Raw genomic sequence first — 23,593 nt, 5'->3', positions numbered from 1 at the left:
ACTTCCATAGTAACTATTATGTTGGCATGGAGGCTCTTCAAGTGTCTTAGGAAGTGACCGAGGTGTTCCCCACCAGGACTTCATACAGCGAAAGTATTATCGACGTATCTGTACCACACCTTAGGTTTACAAGTCGCCAAGTCCAGCGCCTGTGCTTCGAAATGTTCCATGAAGTTGTTGGACAGGACTGCACTAAGAGGACTAACCATGACGACGCCTTCCAGCTGTTCGTATAAATTGTCATTACAAGTGAAATAGCTCGTGGCGAGACTTGCATGAAAGAGTTTTGTGATGTCTTGCGGGAAAATGGAACCGATGTGCTACAGACAGTCTCTGAGTGGTACTTTCGTAAACAAAAAAAAAAAAAAAAAAAAAAAAAATAAATAAATAAATATCAAAGCTGACCAGGATATTGCTTGGTGCAACTTTTACTTTCTTCAGCTTCTCATTCAAATGGCCTGAGTCTTTTATGTACGTGTCAGTCTTCCACACGTGCGGCTGGAGCAGAGGCCAAGTGTTTTGCCAGTTTATACCATGAACCATGGACCTTGCCGTTGGTGGGGAGGCTTGCGTGCCTCAGCGATACAGATGGCCGTACCGTAGGTGCAACCACAACGGAGGGGTGTTGAGAGGCCAGACAAACATGTGGTTCCTGAAGAGGGGCAGCAGCCTTTTCAGTAGTTGCAGGGGCAACAGTCTGGATGATTGACTGATCTAGCCTTGTCACATTAACCAAAATGGCCTTGCTGTGCTGGTACTGCGAACGGCTGAATGCAAGGGGAAACTACAGCCGTAATTTTTCCCGAGGACATGCAGCTTTACTGTATGATTAAATGATGATGGCGTCCTCTTGGGTAAAATATTCCGGAGGTAAAATAGTCCCCCATTCGGATCTCCGGGCGGGGACTACTCAAGAGGACGTCGTTATCAGGAGAAAGAAAACTGGCGTTCTACGGATCGGAGCGTGGAATGTCAGATCCCTTAATCGGGAAGTCAGATTAGAAAATTTAAAAAGGGAAATGGATAGGTTAAAGTTAGATATAGTGGGAATTAGTGAAGTTCGGTGGCAGGAGGAACACGACTTTTGGTCAGGTGATTACAGGGTTATAAATACAAAATCAAATAGGGGTAATGCAGGAGTAGGTTTAATAATGAATAAAAAAATAGGAGTGCGGGTTAGCTACTACAAACAGCATAGTGAACGAATTATTGTGGCCAAGATAGACACAAAGCCCATGCCTACTACAGTAGTACAAGTTTATATGCCAACTAGCTCTGCAGATGATGAAGAAATAGATGAAATGTATGACGAGATAAAAGAAATTATTCAGGTAGTGAAGGGAGACGAAAATTTAATAGTCATGGGTGACTGGAATTCATCAGTAGGAAAAGGGAGAGAAGGAAACATAGTAGGTGAATATGGATTGGGGGGAAGAAATGAAAGAGGAAGCCGCCTTGTAGAATTTTGCACAGAGCATAACTTAATCATAGCTAACACCTGGTACAAGAATCATAAAAGAAGGGTGTATACCTGGAAGAATCCTGGAGATACTAAAAGGTATCAGATAGATTATATAATGGTAAGACAGAGATTTAGGAACCAGGTTTTAAATTGTAAGACATTTCCAGGGGCAGATGTGGATTCTGACCACAATCTATTGGCTATGAACTGCAGATTGAAACTGAAGAAACTGCAAAAAGGTGGGAATTTAAGGAGATGGGACCTGGATAAACTGAAAGAACCAGAGGTTGTAGAGAGTTTCAGGGAGAGCATAAGGGAACAATTGACAGGAATGGGGGAAGGAAATACAGTAGAAGAAGAATGGGTAGCTCTGAGGGATGAAGTAGTGAAGGCAGCAGACGATCAAGTAGGTAAAAAGACGAGGGCTAATAGAAATCCTTGGGTAACAGAAGAAATATTGAATTTAATTGATGAAAGGAGAAAATATAAAAATGCAGTAAATGAAGCAGGCAAAAAGGAATACAAACGTCTCAAAAATGAGATCGACAGGAAGTGCAAAATGGCTAAGCAGGGATGGCTAGAGGACAAATGTAAGGGTGTAGAGGCTTGTCTCACTAGGGGTAAGATAGATACTGCCTACAGGAAAATTAAAGAGACCTTAGGAGAGAAGAGAACCACTTGTATGAATATCAAGAGCTCAGATGGCAACCCAGTTCTAAGCAAAGAAGAGAAGGCAGAAAGGTGGAAGGAGTATATAGAGGGTTTATACAAGGGCGATGTACTTGAGGACAGTATTACGGAAATGGAAGAGGATGTAGATGAAGACGAAATGGGAGATAAGATACTGCGTGAAGAGTTTGACAGAGCACTGAAAGACCTGAGTCGAAACAAGGCCCCGGGAGTAGACAACATTCCATTAGAACTACTGATGGCCGTGTGAGAGCCAGTCATGACAAAACTCTACCATCTAGTGAGCAAGATGTATGAGACAGGCGAAATACCCTCAGACTTCAAGAAGAATATAATAATTCCAATCCCAAAGAAAGCAGGTGTTGACAGATGTGAAAATTACCGAATTACCAGTTTAATAAGTCACAGCTGCAAAATACTAACGCGAATTCTTTACAGACGAATGGAAAAACTGGTAGAAGCGGACCTCGGCGAAGATCAGTTTGGATTCCGTAGAAATGTTGGAACACGTGAGGCAATACTAACCTTACGACTTATCTTAGAAGAAAGATTAAGAAAAGGCAAACCTACGTTTCTAGCATTTGTAGACTTAGAGAAAGCTTTTGACAATGTTAACTGGAATATTCTCTTTCAAATTCTGAAGGTGGCAGGGGTAAAATACAGGGAGCGAAAGGCTATTTACAATTTGTACAGAAACCAGATGGCAGTTATAAGAGTTGAGGGGCATGAAAGGGAAGCAGTGGTTGGGAAAGGAGTGAGACTGGGTTGTAGCCTGTCCCCGATGTTATTCAATCTGTATATTGAGCAAGCAGTAAAGGAAACAAAAGAAAAATTCGGAGTAGGTATTAAAATTCATGGAGAAGAAGTAAAAACTTTGAGGTTCGCCGATGACATTGTAATTCTGTCAGAGACAGCAAAGGACTTGGAAGAGCAGTTGAACGGAATGGACAGTGTCTTGAAAGGAGGATATAAGATGAACATCAACAAAAGCAAAACGAGGATAATGGAATGTAGTCAAATTAAATCGGGTGATCCTGAGGGAATTAGATTAGGAAATGAGACACTTTAAGTAGTAAAGGAGTTTTGCTATTTAGGGAGTAAAATAACTGATGATGGTCGAAGTAGAGAGGATATAAAATGTAGACTGGCAATGGCAAGGAAATCGTTTCTGAAGAAGAGAAATTTGTTAACATCGAGTATAGATTTAAGTGTCAGGAAGTCGTTTCTGAAAGTATTTGTATGGAGTGTAGCCATGTATGGAAGCGAAACATGGACGATAACTAGTTTCGACAAGAAGAGAATAGAAGCTTTTGAAATGTGGTGCTACAGAAGAATGCTGAAGATAAGGTGGGTAGATCACGTAACTAATGAGGAGGTATTGAATAGGATTGGGGAGAAGAGAAGTTTGTGGCACAACTTGACTAGAAGAAGGGTTCGGTTGGTAGGACATGTTTTGAGGCATCAAGGGATCACAAATTTAGCATTGGAGGGCAGCGTGGAGGGTAAAAATCGTAGAGGGAGACCAAGAGATGAATACACTAAGCAGATTCAGAAGGATGTAGGTTGCAGTAAGTACTGGGAGATGAAGATTGCACAGGATAGAGTAGCATGGAGAGCTGCATCAAACCAGTCTCAGGACTGAAGACCACAACAACAACAACATACGTCGGTGAGCCATGAGGGCTAACAGTCGGTCTTAGTGGAACGTTGTTCTTATGGATCTTAGGTAATCCACATTGCCGAGGTGGTAGGGCTTCTGTGTTGCACCGGTTCCTCTGTATATCTGTTGGCAAAGAAGACGGTTTGATTAACGGATTCGTATTCCGTGCGATACGCTGCGTCTGGTCTGTGCTTAGCTTCTGGTACGCAGTCGGATTTGATAGGACCCGAATCTTTTGTTCTTAATCTTCGGTACCAATATACCCTTCTCGGCATTAAGAGTCTTATTTCTTCAAATTGCAAGCTGGTGGTTGTTCAAAAATGGTTCACATGGCTCTGAGCACTATGGGACTTAACTGCTGAGGTCATCAGTCCCTTAGAACTTAGAACTACTTAAACCTATCTAACCTAAGGACGTCACACACATCCATGCCCGAGGCAGGACTCGGACCTGCGACTGTAGCAGTCGCGCGGTTTCAGACTGTAGCGCCTAGAACCACTCGGCCACTACGGCCGGCTCTGGTGGTTGTGCTCGGCGCAGTATCCTGGCTGTTTCATTGCGTATTTCCTCTGCTCTTTCACAAGGAAGGGTTTCGTATGCCTCTTCGGTATTAGCAATGATGTCCTCCATAGGTATAGTTGTCGGTATGATGGCGAAATTCCCTCCTTTTTAAAGAACAGACACTTCCTCTTCTGTCAATTGTCACTCAGTGAGACTGACAAATGTGCGTGACATGTCGGGAATCGCCTTGTCAGTCTGCTTCCGGCATCTTTCAAACCTTTTCTTCTGTCGCTCAGTGGAGCGCTCGAGTTAATTTTGCATGCTACTGTGAGTGACGCTGTCGATCTTGTCTCAGTCGTCTCGATGCATTCTGCTACTTAGGGGATAGAAAATGTCCAAAAGTTCCTTACCCGTTCTTGCCAAGTCTCTCCGTGTTGTACGAATTCTATCACGAAGAAAAGCTCGTTCTATTCTGTCGTAGATACGATGTGCTTGGAGAGTGGTGAATAAGATCTTACATTTCAAGAACTTCGGTGTAGCACCTTCATCCCGGCACCGCGACAGAAAGGCGAGAGAGGACATCAATCGCGCTTTCTTCTTCCACCGTTGGTCAAGGCGTCGGTGCAATTGCAGATCTCCTCCTTGTAGAGGCGTAATACAAAATTGTTAAGTCTTTCGTGGCCACTTGTTGACAAAATGCCTATTGGCTTCTGTCTCGGGTTCTTCAACCAACGTTCACCTGATGACTTTACAAGAATAGCATCAACAAGAAAGAAGAAATCCTTAAGGTAAACAAATTCTGACTTCCCATGCCGCAGCGAACAACCGTCGCAGGTAGCAAGAGGAGAACCGCACCAGAAGCCCTTGGACGTTGGCACGCCAGGTGCAGTCTGCAGCTGCAACCTCGGCTCCTTTTCACCACCAGCAATGGAGGGTGAAGCTTTGACAATGCCAGCCACTCGTGCTGGCGAAATGTTAGTTACAGAGTCTAAAAAAACCCTCTATTGCTGTTGGATTAACTTTCCTACATAGTTTGTAATTATATGTGACATTTGTTTGAGTACAAAGCCTTTCTGTGTTAAAATTTGTGCATCATGGTCTGAAAGGCCATTCACCCTTTTATTAACAGACTCCCCATTTAGTAACGAAGAATGAATAAAAATATGTCTGTGGCTGTGCTATTGTTCCCCTGCACCCTTGTTGGAGAAAACAAAGTCTGCTTCATATCATATGAATTTAGGAGATCTACCAACATCCTTTTTCTCGCACCATCATATACAAAATTTATGTTGAAGTCACCACAACCAACTAATTTCTGGTACTTTCTACAAAGTGAATCAAGGATCCTCTGTAGCTTGAGCAAAAATGCTCCGAAGTCAGAGTTTGGGGGCCTATAAACAACAACAATTAGAAGTTTAGTTTTACTAAATTCAACTGCCCCTGCGCAGCATTCAAATGTCTATTCAGTGCAGTACCATGATACGTCTATGGACTCAAATGGAATACTATTTTTTTACGTATTTAGCCACTCCCCCACCCCACAAGGAACACCTTGAAAAACAACCAGCTAATATGTATCCTGCTAAAGGAAGACTACGAATTGTCAAGTTATTTAAGGGGTGCTCCGATATACCAATAATTTCAGAGTCAACATCTATAAGCAGTTCACTAACTTTATCTCTAATACCTCTTACGTTTTGATGAAACATTCTAATTCCTTCCCTACTTGGAAACATGAAGTCCTCTGAAGGTGAGCCATTAGTTAGAGAGACTTTCTTTAAGCAGGTATACCTAACAGATGACTTCAATCTAAAAAAGGTGCAGCTCTAACACCAACTACTACAGGAATTTTTCCATGAGTGGTCCCACCACCACCCACCACACTGTCACCTATAAGCTTTGCCAGCCTCCCCTTACCATTCATTCACGAGACCGTCAGTTCACGAGACCTAGAAAACTGCGTTCTTGTCTTTTTCTGGATGGAACAGGAATAGCTCTGATTGCTTCCAACTTTTCAGGATCCGGCTGAATGTCCTCAGAAGAAATAATATGACCCAATAACTTCACCTTTATCCTACCGAATTCAGATTTTTCCAAGTTAACTGTTATTGCAGATTCAGCAAAAATATGTAACAAACTGTTGAGGACACGATTATGATGTTTCCAAGAGACTTCTGCTATTAAAATATCGTCCACGTACGAGGTATTGTGTTGTTTTAAAAAGTCAGGTAATATAGAATTTAGCTCACAAATGAATACCGCCAAAGAAATGTTCAAGTTTCCGAAATTGATAACAAACACCGAAACAAAGAAAAACCATATGTTTTCTATATTCTAGATGAAGTTGAATTTTCCATATACTAAATCTAAGTTCAACAGAAGATAACACTTTAACGCCATTGAAATTTTGAAGTTCTTTCAACTTTTGCGGTATTAATTTGTCTGGAATCTACGACAAGCCTGATCGTTCCGTTTTTCTTCTCAACAACATGTAATGGTTTATTGTATGAGCTTACCGCGTGGTTCAATGCTGCCCTCGTCAAGCATAGATTGTACTTCCGGTCTACACAGCCCCTATAAGTGCTGGAATAACGTATGGTTTCACGCAAAATTTTGTACGCTCACGAGCACGAAATTTGTACTGAAATCCTTTAAGCGTTCCTGTTTAGTGAGTGAAAACGGTGGAATGTGATTGTAAGACGTCAAAAAGGTCCTGCCTATCATTGTCATTACAGTTCTCAATTGTTTGAATTTTTTCTGAATTAAAACGTTAGTATCTAATACGTCATCAATATCATCCCTGTCAGTACTTGCAGAGTGATCATTAGTGTCAAATTCCGTCGAAAGTTCCAAACTGTGATCTGACAAAAGGTAAAGCTAATTGGATTTCCACGTCATTGTTTGAAAGCCAATCTTCAAATTTCGAAGCTATTGACTTACCTTCTAACTCTAAACTTATTTCAGCGTTGTGAAAGTTTAAAAATGCTTTATACTCAGTCAAAAAATCTACACCTAATATTATCTCTGTCGACAATAATGGACCAATAAGGAAATTCGTAATAGATCTGTGGCTTTGACAAAAGCATTCTAAGTTTGTTTGTTGGCTTACATCTACACTTTACCCAAAAATTACACCTTTTAATTCAATTTTACGTAAAGGAAATGTGGGGCAATCGTTCGCTTTGTGTCATTTACTAAAAGCTGTTTCACTAATTACCGAACGTGGATTGCCGGAGTCAAGTACTGCTGTAAATTTTGTCATTTGTTGCGATGTGAATTGAAGGATATGCAGTATTGTTCTGTTTCACGTCATGTTCCTGGAGTAAAATGTCCCTAATGTCTTCCATTATCACATAATTGATAGTCATGGTAACCACGTCGTCAGCGTCACAAGTACGTCGCTGATGACCTCGATGTTGAGCGCCCATAAGCCTCCCCCCCCCCCCCCCCACAAGTACGTTTTGTAACTGCCTGCGGTGCGAGTCATTGTCTATTATCTCTCTGTTGTCGCGTGACGTTACTGTGATTTGGAGGTCGACTTTCTACAATTTCAACTTGTCGAGAGGGCCCTGCCCCATTTGAATCACGCCAATTCTGATTAAATTCAGGTCTGTTGTCAAAACTATAGCGTCTGTCGTCTTGTCGGTAATTTCTGCAGTTTCTTTCTTGTTGATTAAGTTGTGGAGAATTTCTCCCGGAATCATAATTACGAGGTGGACTGTTGCGTCTGAAGTCATTTTGTCTCCCTTGATAATAATTATTCTACCTCCCATATTGCCTATTTCTACGGTTGTCCCTGTCATACTCATTACCAGGGAAATGTGATCTGTCTCTGTAATTGTTGTTATTTTGCCAATGGTTGTCATAAGGGTGGGGTCTATTTTGATCACGATTTGTGTTATAACGGTAGACTTGTCGTGTACGGTTAGTGTACGGTTATTGTTTCTGTCGTCACGAAATTGTGATGAATATGAGCTGTAATTGTTGTTGTTTTCCTGTTTTCGCATCATGCGATTGTCCGTGTCGATTTCCAGTTCTTGCAAAAGTCCTGAAAAGCTTCGACATCATCTTTATAACGTCTAGCCAAAATGATATGTCTTAAGTGTTCACGCAATTTAACTAAGGAAATGCGAATAAGTTCCAAGGGTCTGTACGGGTTTGGCAAATACTGATTCTTGTGTAACGTATCTTCAAAATATTTTACTGGTCTAGAAAATTCAGACTGTTCGAAATGCTTCATCATTATAATACTGATTTTACTCAATCTTCTGTAGCCTGACATCAATATACAGAAAGGAAGGCATGATAAAAATCTCCTTCATTGTGACAGTCGCGAGTAACCGATCGCATTCTTACAGCTAGTATATTTTCTAAATAGCCACACATAAATTCTAATCTATGCTCTAATGACCAATTAGGAGGAAAATAATGAGAAAATTGACGAAGCCAAGCTTGTGGATGTACGTCATTATTAGAATTCATGACTGTTTTAAATTTACGCATTGTGATGAAGAGCCCATAGTCGAAGTCATCGTGCTGGCGAGTCGCAAATTGGTCACTGTTACGTCGTGTCGACCGTTCCATCTCAAGGCTCGCTGCTCCCTGCCGATTCCGTTCAAGATCTCCTAAATACCATGTTTTATTACGGGTCACTTACCGTGTGACTTTCCCGTATTTCTAAATCCCTCCTCCCGTGTCGGAGCGCGTGTATCCTCTGAAATACGTAATTCTTGTATCACCTGCGCCATCTGATCTTGTACTACCCCCATTTCTTTTTTGTGTTGCGTATTAATTTGTTTCTGACTCTGTTTAAATTTCCTAATTTTCTCGTACTTCTCTTTGTCAGTAAACGCTACCGGTCTTGTATCATTCAAATCATCATTTACCTTCGTAGATAAATTTGTTAACTGATCCGAAAGTTCCGCTATTTTTTTCGATAGTGTGCTGATTTCCTCCGTGTGTTTTTCTGAGCCAAGTTTTAGAGCGTCCGATTGTTTCGTAATCGTATCTACTGTGTCCTTTAAGTTTTCCTGATTTTTCACAATTTGCTCAACCGTATCTGTAGATGCTACAGAGTCAAATTTGGCTTGCAAGGTGTCGGGATTTTCATGTACAATGATCTGCAGTTCTTTTATTGCTGCTTCATGGTTCTGTAATGTGTCTTTACGCAGCAAAAAATAGGCTGAAAATACTCACATATTTGTGTTTTTACGTCTTCAGAAATGTTTTGATATTTTAATTCGATTTTGTGTATCTCAGCTGTTAAATTTTCATATGTTTGTTCAAGTGTTTGTTTAATTTCGTCGATTGGGTCTAACTTTTGGAGTTGTTGCTGTATTTGTTTCTGATTTTGTTCCATTTTGTCTAACTTTTGAAATTGTTGCTGTTTTGTTTCTGATTTTGTTCCCTTATGTCTAACTATTGAAGCTTTTGGTCTGTTTGGTCAAATTTTTTAATTAATTGCAATAACAGTGCATTATTGATTGAAACATGTTCCTTTGTGTTTTTCGTCAGTGCATTTGCACTGGCAATATTCGTATTTTGAAAAGTAGAGTTTGTGTCATGATTTAATTGAAAAAAGTGTATTGATGCAAAGCATGAATCTACGGCATTTGCAAGATATTGTTCTGTTGACTGATTGTTTCGATTTCTACCCCGTTATTTACTGTCTGGTCCATGCCCCTATGCACTATTACCAAATTATTGTCTTGAACATTTGACAATTCGTTACTAGGTTGTGCTAACAAGCTACGCTCGTCGTTACTGTCATTTCTCAATTTGCTTTGGAGCGTAGTGTTACGCTTTTAACTCGTCATGATTATCACATTACTTTACACAATAACACTCAAAACTTGAGTAGCTAAATTAAGAACAATCTCCAAAATAGCACTGAAAATAATAAATATCCAATTATTTGCAAACGCGACTGCGAGATACTGCATACCACAACTACTTTTCTCATGACACTACAGTAAAACAATAAGAAACTACAACTACAAAGGAAATTCCATACATACAATTACGCGCCAGCAGTAAACAATAACTAATTTCTAATAATGCACTAATTATTCGAAATACAAGGAAATTAGAAGTAAAGTGACGTATTCTCGGCTAAGAGTCGACAGGTGAAACTAACTCTTTAAATATTTTTTTATTAAACAGTGACCAACAGAATTTTCCCTGACAAAGACAACTCAAACTTAACCTATTCATTTATTACCCTCAATATACAAGCCCAACGCAATCTGACTGCTATACATTGACAACATGACTTCCATAATTAATACAAAAGAATAGCCCTGACTTGCAAGAAATTGCAACAATAATACAAATCCAAAAAATATTAAATAGAAGAAATGTGAAACTACCACCAACTCTGTTAATTGACTAAAGTCATTTTAATCACGAATCCGATAGTGGAAACCCCATACTTTTTCATAAGTCACTTACCTCACAGAAAATCTTTATAATAGGAACTACAGCAATTACAGCAAGTAGCGCCAGCCAGCTTAATAAAAAGATTGTAACTACTACAGACTATAACTACTAGGAGGCGTATGGTTAGCAAAAGAAATATTTTGTTTAAGAGCAAATAATGTATTTAGAAAATTTTACCTCATTCATATGACGTCCAGTTCCAGAAATTATATAGTTGTCCATAACTCCACTACCCAAACATTATCAACCATGCATCCATTATCATATCTTTCCAAGCATATTTTCTAATAAGAAATTTCGTATAAGAAATTTCATATAAGAAATTTCATCTCACTTTACATTGCGTGTCCTACCAACACAGTCTACTAAGGAAAGCATGTCCATACACTTCTCTATCGACTCGCTAACTGCTAGTCCGTCCAACCAACAGAATCTCTTGCCGAGGACGCAGAGCGCTGTCAGCGATATTAACACAGTCTATAGCGCTGCCAACATACGTACAAACAGGCTACTTACAGGGTGACAGGATACAAATTCCAGAATATCTCAGCAGTCAGCGTCAAATACTCAGTGAAGAGGACGAAGATGTGGAGAACAAACGGAAAAAATTCAAAGGCATCGTTCAATACGCCCTAGATAAGTAAGTTCCGAGTAAGGTTTTAAGGGATGGTAAAGATCCACCGAGGTTTAATAGCTGTGTCAGAAAAGAGCTACGCAAGCAAAGAGCACTTCATCTCAGATTCAAGTGAAGTAAAAACCTAACTGACAAACAAAAGCTGAACGAAGCGAAAATGAGCGTGAGGAAAGCAATGAGAGAAACGTTCAATGATTTTGAAAGTAAGACATTGTCAACCGAACTGAGTAAAAACCCTAAGAGATTTTTGTCGTATGTAAAATAAGTAAGTGGGTCAAAATCATCTATTCGTCAGCGACCACACCGGCACCGAAACGGGAGATGACAGAGAGAAGGCCGAAATACTGAATTCGGTAATCCGAAGTTGTTTCACCGAGGAAGATCGTAACACTGTCCCTCCTTTCAATCGCCGTAAGAACACCGAAATGGCAGATATTGAGATAACCGATCGCGGAACTGAAAAGCAGCTACAATCGCTTAGTAGTGGAAAGGCTTCAGGACCAGATGAGATACCTATAAGATTCTATAAAGATTATGCGAAGGAACTTGCTCCCCTTCTAGCAGTAATTTATCGCTTGAACAACGAAAGGTACCTAACGAATGGAAAAAGAACTGGTCATTCCCGTTTTTAAGAAAGGCCATAAGACAGATCCACACAATTATAGACCTATATCGTTGACGTCAGGTGAGAGAGCGTTACGGAGATGCCAAATAAACTACACTGGCGGACGTTACAAGAGAGGCGTTGTGCATCACAGAGAGATTTACGATTGAAATTTCGGGACAGCACTTCTCAGGAGGAGTCAGACAAGATATTACTTCCCCCCACATACATCTCGCGTATTGACCTCAAGGAAAAAATTCGAGAAATTAGAGTCAATACAGAGGCTTACCGACAATCATTCTTCCCACGCTCTATTCGTGAGTGGAACAGGGTTGGAGGGATCAGATAGAGGGACCCTCCGCCACACACTATTAAGTGACTTGCGGAGTATGATGTAGATGTAGATATAGGTTTTTATTTTCTTTAGAACTATGTTGCTTATATCGTGTCAACGGATAAGACTTTCACAAAACAAAAAGACGACCCATCAATTACATGTATTTGTCTGCCCTCTTACAAAATTTGAACCAATTTGCAGTAGTTTGAAACACAGAGATGGTGCGCTAAAAATCTCACAAAAGAAGGATTTTTCACGTAAAATAAAAATGAAATCAATTTTTTGAAAGCGAGTTGTCAGTTTTATTCTAAGAACGCATTTTTTAATTTGATTCACTCTAAACCGTTTCCGCGCATTCAGTTCACGCAACAATGAGTTTTACATGCTAGGTGCCGGCCGGGGTGGCTGAGCGGTTCTAGGCGCTACAGTCTGGAACCGCGCGACCGCTACGGTCGCAGGTTCGAATCCTGCCTCGGGCATGGATGTTTGTGATGTCCTTAGGTTAGTTAGGTTTAAGTAGTTCTAAGTTCTAGGGGACTGATGACCTCAGCAGTTAAGTCCCATAGTGCTCAGAGCCATTTGAACCATTTTTTACATGCTAGGTCTAGCTCCACTTTGAACCATAGTATCTCGACAACGGATAAACATTATTGAATAAAACAATTTTTGACGTTATTCGTTTATCTACCCTCGTGCTACAGTTTGAACCGAGTCGTACACGTTTAGAGTAAAGCAGTGGCGCGCTACAGAAACGTCCCAAAGAAACAGTTTTTTTTTTTAAAGTAAGATCCAAATGAATTTTTCAAACGATTTTCAAATTTCAAATGAAATTTTCAAACGATTAAAACTGATCTACGACCAGGGTCCAATACACCAGTGAACCAAATTTAAACCATTAGTCTCGCTTCAGTTCGGAGTTATTTAAGACTGAGTTTTCTCTACACCTACATATATACTTCGCTAGCCACGAAGTTGTGTGTGGCGGAGGGCACTATTAGTTCTACAGTATTTATTCAACAAATGGTTAATAAAATACAAAACAGGGATCAAAATCTACAAACGTTTGAGACACTATTTGCCACATAACAGATCAGTGTTAAACAAAAAGGGTCGACGGCAGTTTGTTGCATAGATGTTTCTGTAGTCCACAGTGAAAACCAAACTGCGAAAATTTAAAAATTCGTTGGATGATATAGTGAAAATTTCTAAAAACAGGTGACCCGTCATATCTTTATGTCTTTTGCGTCGTGACAATAATCCCCGTAATGGACTGTTGTCGCTGCGAACCAGTCGCATCCCGACGTGATCCCATTTAGGTACATCGGACAATTCACTGGGTCACCTGTTTCCTGCCAGTGCTTCCTGTTAGAGTTCGCCAGTTCTTAGCATTTTTTTTTTTTTTTTTTCATTTCCCCGCAGGTGATTTCTCTCAGAGCTTCGAGAATGTACTGTGACCAGTCTGAAATTACAGACAAATAGTTAGCCACCTTAACTGAGACGCTGTAGACGGTCTAGAATCAGTGCAAGGCCGACATGTGGACCTCCACTGCTAGCGTAAGTCATGGCAGTGAAGTGATGTGTGTGTCAATCTACTGAGCGACATCACCACAGTGTGATGGGTGGGCGTGAAGGCGTGACACAATGGCAGTAAGGAACTACAGTGCTTGAAGAAAACCGTGATCACACCCAGATTTATTGACGTATCAACATGGCTTGCCGAACGCGTCTTCGAGGATTGATCTACCACTCGCAGAAAGATCCTAACCGACAGCGACTGGAGTCGAGTGTGCCGTCCTGTCAACGACAGTCGGCTTCGAACCAGACAGGAAGTGCTGCTGTCCGTGGATTCGCATCCAACGCAGCAATTTTACGACCAAACATTACGAAGGGAGCCGTGTGCAAACATTTAGAGTCTGGTCATTGGTCACACAGCACGTAAAGCCGCACGTCTTCAGTAGCCAAAACAACACAGAAACTGGACACTACGTGACTGGAGGGGCGTAGTGAGGTCAAATGAGTCGTGATTTTGTCTGTTTTCAAATGATGCAAGGCGTCAACTGACGTACCATGATTTGTGCTACAAATTCAGAATCATGAATGTGGACCAGCATGTTTGATTCAGTGTTGTCAGTGTGTTCCTTTCTTCTACACCTTTATGAGTATGATGTGACCACTCTCACCTTCCAGATTACAGCTGTGTTTACTGGACTGTACGAATTCATTCCCCTCTAAATCACTGTATCGTAATCCCAAAGAAAATGTCTGAGACTAGTTGGAACAGAGGATGAAACATAGAAATCAACATCCCTGTAGCTATGTAGCTGTACGGGATATAATGCTAATATCAATAAGTGGCTTCAGCTGGGTATGGTATACCTGGAGAAAGTTATGGGCTGTCTGCCTCGGCGAAGTGAGGTCATTATCAGCGCTAGAGTTAGCGATAAACGGTATCAGCGTAATGACTCGTGGAGGTGACCAATGTTTTGTCTGGTTGTCCTTAGGTTTGCTTCCTTGGGTTGTAGACAATATATATAAATGACCTAGTAGATAGTGTCGGAAGTTCCATGCGGCTTTTCGCGGACGATGCTGTAGTATACAGAGAAGTTGCAGCATTAGAAAATTGTAGCGAAATGCAGGAAGATCTGCGGCGGATAGGCACTCGGTGCAGGGAGTGGCAACTGACCCTTAACACAGACAAATGTAATGTATTGCGAATACATAGAAAGAAGGATCCTTTATTGTATGATTATATGATAGCGTAACAAACACTGGTAGCAGTTACTTCTGTAAAATATCTGGGAGTATGCGTGCGGAACGATTTGAAGTGGAATGATCATATAAACTTAATTGTTGGTAAGGCGGGTACCAGGTTGAGATTCATTGGGAGAGTCCTTAGAAAATGTAGTCCATCATCAAAGGAGGTGGCTTACAAAACGCTCGTTCGACCTATACTTGAGTATTGCTCATCAGTGTGGGGTCCGTAACAGATCGGGTTGACGGAGGAGATAGAGAAGATCCAAAGAAGAGCGGCGCGTTTCGTCACAGGGTTATTTGGTAAGCGTGATAGCATTACGGAGATGTTTAGCAAAGTCAAGTGGCAGACTGCAAGAGAGGCGCTCTGCATCTGGGTGTAGCTTGCTGCCCAGGTTTCGAGAGGGTGCGTTTCTGGATGAGGTGTCGAATATATTGCTTCCCCCTACTTATACCTCCCGAGGAGATCACGACTGTAAAATTAGAGAGATTCGAGCGCGCACGGAGGCTTTCCGGCAGTCGTTCTTCCCGCGAACGATACGCGACTGGAACAGGAAAGGGAGGTAATGACAGTGGCACGTAAAGTGCCCTCCGCCACACTCCGTTGGGTGGCTTGGGGAGTATAAATGCAGATGTAGATGTAGATGTAGAAGTAGATGTAGATAATGTAAAATGATTGTATGTACTTGATGTTGTCCAAATTGTAGGCGATCTGGATCAATACGGAAACAGAAGTAAAAAATTTTCAAACAGCCACGTCCGCTTTTGTAAAGCATTTATTTAGATTACCGGTTTCGGCAAACTATGTTGCTACCTTCGGATCTCATGCATTACACTTCAAGAACATGTAAGACGTAGTATATCTGTATGTCTTAAGTAAAACTACCATTATATAAAATATCAGGCGTAGAGCATAAAGTATACATGCTCATGTTCGTATAACAACTGAATGAAGAATCATCTGCCTCCAGACGCGTGACATGTGGCAAATGCCCACTCTGACTACTCACATTTTCCATCTGTAACTGTTGCAGCTCGACTACCTCACGCAATTGGTGAGCTGTCCTTATATTCATCACAGACAGTACCTCTTCTCTCCGTTAACCTTTCCTTTAAGGGTGGCAGCTGGCTAGTGTTTATTGTGTGGGGGCAGGCTTGTTCGACCGCGCGCTGTGCATGAGCGGCTCAGCGCTGTGCTCGTGGGCGACGCCGCCCCACCCCGAACAGCGTGCGCTGCGCCTGCTGAGGGCGGCGGGGCTGCCCGCACACCTCAACCCCGGAGCCGGCAGCGATGCCGCTGCTGTGGCCGCCTTTCTCGCGGGCCCCGGCGCCGCCCCAGACGTTCTGGTGCCGCGTTACTACGATGCACTGGACCCACAGGTGTGGCGCCTCTCTCCCTCTGCCGCTTTATTGAAGACTGTATCCGAGCTATTTGTATTGCCTTTTCGAGGCTGTCTCACTGCTTTATCCGTATGTATCTGTGAAAGAAAGCTAAACAGCTGTTCGAAAACATTTAGGGATTGCCGCCGGTCGTCGTGAACTTCATTCCACGATATTTCAACATGACACCTGCCAGTCATCTACAGCTGAGCCATCGAAGACTGACGAAGACTTTTTTTTTCTTTACTGTAATTTCTTTACACTGCCCCATATGGAAACTTGTACATAAAAAGGGCGGACAAAGGGGGCTATAAAAACACAATAATGGGGTTAATGGAAGCTAAAATAGACACTAACATAGGGACACTCATTGGACGACAGTTAAAAAAGTCGACTTATAGTTAAAATAACACAGTTGCAGATCTGTGGGACACTTAAAATACACTGGAGTGACACACACAAGTTAAAAGTCAATCACAGTATAAAAACACACAGAGCGAGAGACACTTAAAAAAACCACTGTACATCTACATCTACATCCATACTCCGCAAGCCACCTGACGGTGTGTGGCGGAGGGAACCTTGAGTACCTCTATCGGTTCTCCCTTCTATTCCAGTCTCGTATTGTTCGTGGAAAGAAGGATTGTCGGTATGCTTCTGTGTGGGCCCTAATCGCTCTCATTTTATCCTCATGGTCTCTTCGCGAGATATACGGAGGAGGGAGCAATATACTGCTTGACTCTTCGGTGAAGCTATGTTCACGAAACTTTAACAAAAGCCCGAACCGAGCTACTGAGCGTCTCTCCTGCAGAGTCTTCCACTGGAGTTTATCTATCATCTCCGTGACGCTTTCGCGATTGCTAAATGATCCTGTAACGAAGCGCGCTGCTCTCCGTTGGATCTTCTCTATCTCTTCTATCAACCCTATCCGGTACGGATCCCACACTGCTGAGCGGTATTCAAGCAGCAGGCGAACAAGCGTACTGTAACCTACTTCCTTTGTTTTCGAATTGCATTCCCTTAGGATTCTTCCAATGAATCTCAGTCTGGCATCTGCTTTACCGACGATCAACTTTATATGATCATTCCATTTTAAATCACTCCTAATGCGTACTCCCTGATAATTTATGGCATTATCTGCTTCCGGCTGCTGACCTACTATATTGTAGCTAAATGATAAGGGATCTTTCTTTCTAAGTATTCGCAGCACATTAGACTTGTCTACATTGAGATTCAATTGCCATTCCGTGCACCATGCGTCAATTCGCTGCAGATCCTCCTGCATTTCAGTACAATTCTCCATTGTTACAACCTCTCGTTATACCACAGCATCATCCTCAAAAAGCCTCAGTTAACTTCCGATGTCATCCACAAGGTCATTTATGTATATTGTGAATAGCAACGGTCCTATGACACTCCCCTGCGGCACACCTCAAAGCACTCTTACTTCGGAAGACTTCTGCCCATTGAGAATGACATGCTGCGTTCTGTTATCTAGGAACTCTTCAATCCAATCACACAATTTGTCTGATAGTCCATATGCTCTTACTTTGTTTATTCAACGACTGTGGGGAACTGTGTCGAACGCCTTGCGAACGTCAAGAAACACGGCATCTACCTGGGAACCCGTGTCTATGGCCCTCTAAGCCTCGTGGACGAATAGCGCGAGCTGGGTTTCACACGATCGTCTTTTTCGAAACCCATGCTGGTTCCTACAGAATAGATTCCTAGTCTCCAGAAAAGTCATTATACTCGAACATAATACGTGTTCCAAAATTCTACAACTGATCGACGTTAGAGATATAGGTCTATAGTTCTGCACATCTGTTCGAGGATGACCTGTGCCTTTTTCCAATCCTTTTGAACGCTACGCTCTTCTAGAGACCTACGGTACACCGCTGCAAGAAGGGGGGCAAGTTCCTTCGCGTACTCTGTGTACAATCGAACTGGTATCCCATCAGGCCCAGCGGCCTTTCCTCTTTTGTGTGATTTTAGTTGTTTCTCTATCCCTCTGTCGTCTATTTCGATATCTACCACTTTGTCATCTGTGCGACAATCTAGAGAAGGAACTACAGGGCAGTCTTCCTCTGTGAAACAGCTTTGGAAAAAGAGATTTAGTATTTCGGCCTTTAGTCCATCATCCTCTGTTTCAGTACCATTTTGGTCACAGAGTGTCTGGACATTTTGTTTTGAACCACCTATCGCTTTGACATAAGACCAAAATTTCTTAGGATTTTCTGCCAAGTCATTACATAGAACTTTACTTTCTAATTCATTGAACGCCTCTCGCATAGCCCTCCTCACACTACTACTGTAAGCGACGAAGCACTCACGAAGAATAAAAAACGACTGGTAGGGACGTGCCGAGGGATGGAGGACCTAAGAGGTGGGAAGAAGAGGGGAGAGGAAGGTGCAGTGGAGAAGGGAAGTTTGAAGGGGGTGGGAGGAGAAGAAGAAAAGGGGGGGCGGGGGCGCACCAAGAAGCAGGAGAGAGGTGGGGCGGGAGGTATTAAGCCAGTCAGGAGGGAGCACACAGACACGGAGGGCGGGTATGGGAAACGGAGGGGGGCGTATGAGGAAGGAAAACCGCTCAGTGGAATGGAAGAGGAAGGGAGGGGGAGCCCTGAGGAGTAGGAGGGGGGAGATGGAGCTAGAGTTGGTAGGAAGGGAGGAGATCAGGGTGAAGCTCATCATCTGGGAGGGATAGGTGCTGGAAGTTGCTATGGGAAAAGAGGTGGAGATGGAGAGATGGCAGGACACAACGGTAAAGGCGCGGCAACGGGCTGGCGGCAGAGAGGAGTGAAGAAACCAGGGGGTGGGGGACATCGAGTTGGCGGACGATGTACAGGGTGCAGTTGTGTTCGAGGAGACGAAGACATTCTGCACTCGTCTTACATAGCTCGCTGATAGTACTACTGCACATGTGTCAGAGTCTTGATAACAGAAGGACCACACCACCTGGCGGCACCGACCTCGCAGGTGGACCCGCAACGATCAGCTGTCTTCGGCGTTGCCGCTCGCCTCAGTTATCAGAGTATTCTGGAGTCTTCATCTGGGGCAAATCTCGGAGATGACGGGATTCCGCGCATTATCGAGCTGGTAGTTGCAGTCACAGTTCATTAGATTTTCCGCGTTTTTTTTTTCGTACTATATTGAATGTCCATTGGAGGTACAATGTTCCGCAATTGCAGACTTCCTGGGTTGCAGAAGGCGAGTGCAACGTTTATGTTTTGTGCAACGTTCTTCCACTGTGCCAGTTATTTGTCCTATGTAGCGCAAACCACACTGGCAAATTATTTTTAAATTCTTGCCTCCCACAACAACAAATTATCCTTCACTGGTCCCAGCAGGTCCGTAATCCTTAGATGGTGGGTGGAAAATCTTTTTCACCTGAAAATTATTTAGGATTCTTGCCATTTTTAAGGAAATATTTCCAGTGACGATCTCATCTTTATCTATTTTCCGGTTCTTGGTTTAAGCTGAGAATGCCCTGTTAATTTGCCGGGTCGAGTATCCATTGTCTCTCAACACTGTTCTTAAATGTGCAAGCTCCTTAGGTAAACTATCTGCATCTGACATTTTATGGACCCTGTGTACCAGGGTTTTAAGCACACTGCTGGTTTGGTATGGGTGATGGCAACTTGAGGAGAGCAAGTACAAATCAGTGTGAACGGACTTGCGGGAAACAGGGTGTCTCACAGAGCCCTCACTATCCTGTCTAACCAAAATATCCAGAAATGGGAGACAACCATCTTTATCTAATTCCACAGGAAATCGAATGTTCTCATGAATGGAGTTAAGATGATGTACAAACTCCTTTAACTTATCTTCTCCGTGGGACCACATGACGAAAGTATCATCCACTACCTCCAAAAAAACAGTTGGTTAAGAAACCACTGATTCAAGTGCTCTTCCCCCAAAATCCTCCATAAAGAAGTTAGCCACTAGGGGAGACAAGGGGCTGCCCATAAGGACGCCGTCAGTCTTTTCAAAATATTCTTGGTTAAAAATAAAGGAGTTGATCTAGAAAATCCGAACTACTTAGGTGGAGAGTCCCCATGCTGTTGATAAAATCGACAGAGTTCCGTGTATGATGGTGACATTTGCCAACCAATGGTCTCAGTAAGAAAACCGGATGTTTGGCTAAATCATATGTGGGTGCATCGATATTACCCACTATAGGCTATAAAGAAAGACCTTCATTGTGCACCTTAGGAAGAACATACAGTCTTGGCCGTACACTGCCATGTGGTCTTAATCGCTTCCTTCGTCTCGAATAACGAATTATCTGCATCACAATAACATGACTCACTTTCTCCATTATCTTCCGTGCAGTGGCCGTCTTAAAATGTGACACTCTGGAAAATTTTCATATTATGCAATGGTCCCGACATCTCATTAAAAAACTTTTAGACCTTAAAAGTTTTGCTCTGTTACCACGTAGCTTGTCGAAACAGCTCACCTCCTGAAGATGACCCGCAGGTGTCCAGTTGCAATGTCGTGGAACGAAGTTTACGACGACCGGCTGTTATCTCGAAATCTCTGGGCGTAGTAGTGGTCCGGGGAGGGGGGGGGGGGGGGGGAATTAATTTATCAATTTAATGAATTTGTATATCAATTTGATATCAAAATTGCACTTGTGCCCCCATATCCCTGCTATTAACTTGCTGTCAAGACACATAACACGTGATAGAAATGTATTTTAATAATAGACCAACAATAGCAATCAAATTTGAAAATGTTTTAATACAATAGCAGTAATACTTATTTGATTATGTAATTGGTAAGTTCATCGCCTTAGTACATCTACCAACAAACTGAAATTATGAGAAAATATCAGTAAAGCATTCGACTAAGAATTTGAGGTACGTTTGTCATGCAACAATTTTTACTACCTCAAATCTTACGCGATATAAAATAGAAGTGTGCGCTCACCGTTAGTAGCATTTCATGCAGACTATGGCAATGCGAAAGAAAAGAACGACTTACCAGGAAAAAAATATTCGAATGGGGCAGAAATCGGCGATGTGATTTACACGCACAGACAAACAAATTATTCCAGTTTCAGAAGAATTAGATGATTTATTCAAGAGAGAGAGCTTTACAACTTGTCAAAAGCAGTAATGCGATGGTCTACCTCTCCCCCTTGTGCAAGCTGTTATTCAGGTTGTCGGCTTGGCACTGATTCATAGATTTGTTGGATGTCCTTCTGAAGCATATCGTGCCAAATTCTGTCCAATCTGCACGTTATATCGCCAAAATACAGAGCTGGTTGGAGGGCCCTGGCCACAATATTTACTTTCTCAAATGGGGAGGGATCCGGCAACCCTGCGGAGCCAACTCCAATGATCGTGTTCGTAAGCAAGCAACCGATGACATGATGTATCCGTTTTTTGGCAACGACTGCATCGTTCTGTCTCACTAAGGCCAACGAGAAAAAGTTGAACGTAGGTGGGGATAAGGTTATGAACGTGTAATGTCTCTTGCAGCGGTCTCTCCGCGATATTTTCTGAAATTTTATAAATTATATAACTCAGTACATATCTCGAAATATCTCTTCTTATCTTACCGATTATCAATGCAAAGTAGTTTCAAGCCCAATTATTCCTTGGAGCGTCCATTTACTCCATGGAATATCTTCTCTGCTATCTATGTTTTCTCTTATGAAAATAATGAAGGAATGCTTGCCGATTAGTCGTGAAAGAAGGAGGATGTATATGTATGTATTGTTGAGCTAGTCGCCATCTTGATGAGATTCTGTATGAGAAGGAATTTAATACATGAACTAAACTAAAGTAAGTGTGTTCGCGTATTATTTAACTGATTATTATTGACAGTGTCTGCTTACTACGCTGTGTTGCACGGCATCAGTGGGGAACGTCTGATTTACGCTGGTCGAACCTGCCGTTTTGTATGCTCAAGATATCCAGTTACTTCAAATAAATAGGCTAATACGGTCTTACCAGCAGATCTCCGGTCTTCCTCATGTGATCACCGAAAGTTAATAATCATTACAAATGTTTTCAGGAGATCGACTGACAATTTTCGTCGCACCGAGACTTCGAAATTGCTTCACTGCCTTATGGAATTTAAGTTAACCTCAATTTAATCAGGATAGAACAATATTGAACTGCTTTGTGAATGAAAATTCCCTTAACATATGCATGTTTTTACTATCCTGATCAGTGAAGCTAAATCAGGCCGGTGTGATAGAGTTTTTTTAAATCTTAGATCCCACAAAAAATATTAAAAACGATTTAGTATCGTGAGGACGCCACTCCCTTCAGAAGTACAGGTAGGCTGGCATAGGCCCAAACAACCTTCCGATCTGTCCCAAGCGACAGGGGCTCTGCTGAGGAAGCATCATTTGGAAGCGTCCAGCGGGATAATAGCATTTTTACAGATAGATGTGACTGGGAAAGAATATCAACCCCCCCCCCCAATAACTGACATCAATAAGAAATTTCTTAATGTACTTTTATTATTTATTCTACCAGCATCTATAGGAGGCGCTAAGCTCGTAGGTAAGAGACGGTCAAAAAGGCTAGCCATCTGTAAGTGACTGGGGGACGCGAAGACACGTTAAAACAGTTCGTTGGAGAAATAAAGCAGAAACCTTGATCTGACCATCAGGGAGATCCAAACTTCGCATCGCCTGGGGTCTCACCATAACCTCACAGCGCACCCAAAAAATAGAGTTTCGCCAAATTATCTCGCCGGATAATCATTGTAATTTACGGGATATCGCTACAGGAAGGGGAAAAATTTTGGCAACAAAATATGCTTTCTCTCAGCACGCAAGTTTCCAAGGTCCGAACCTTAAGAAGTAACGAAAGGAAGCAATGCTCGTGTTCAAGGATTGCTCCTTCAATCCTGTCCGTAATGGACTTCCAGATTAACGTAGTTATCTTCATCGGACAATAATAACACCCAACGATCGATGAAGGGTGACTGCCACAGACCATGAAACCTCAGCTACGAGAAATCCCCGTAAATTGAGTAATCGACACTTCCTGTCATTAATCTGTGCTACCGTAAGATGACAATACGCATCCAAAAGCTCCTTGAGCACTGGTATGTCGTCATGAGTACGAAGAAATAACATATCTTCATCGTCATACGCGCGAACGCTGAAC

The 23,593-nt window shown here is 42.2% G+C and overlaps 1 protein-coding gene across 1 annotated transcript in view; it reads left to right on the top strand.

Moving 5' to 3' along the window:
• LOC126456370 (esterase E4-like) overlaps window positions 1–23,593 on the top strand; it is a 170,742-nt gene that overhangs the window by 45,862 nt on the left and 101,287 nt on the right. The window contains exon 6 of the mRNA XM_050092124.1: window positions 16,231–16,457. Coding sequence (XP_049948081.1) covers window positions 16,231–16,457 — 227 coding nt within the window. The remainder of the gene's footprint in view (window positions 1–16,230; window positions 16,458–23,593) is intronic.

This window comes from Schistocerca serialis, chromosome 2 (assembly GCF_023864345.2).
Source record: "Schistocerca serialis cubense isolate TAMUIC-IGC-003099 chromosome 2, iqSchSeri2.2, whole genome shotgun sequence".
In the NCBI taxonomy this organism is placed as follows: domain Eukaryota; kingdom Metazoa; phylum Arthropoda; class Insecta; order Orthoptera; family Acrididae; genus Schistocerca; species Schistocerca serialis.
The sequence above is the reverse complement of the archived record's forward strand: the minus strand, read 5'-3'. Positions and strand labels throughout refer to the sequence as shown.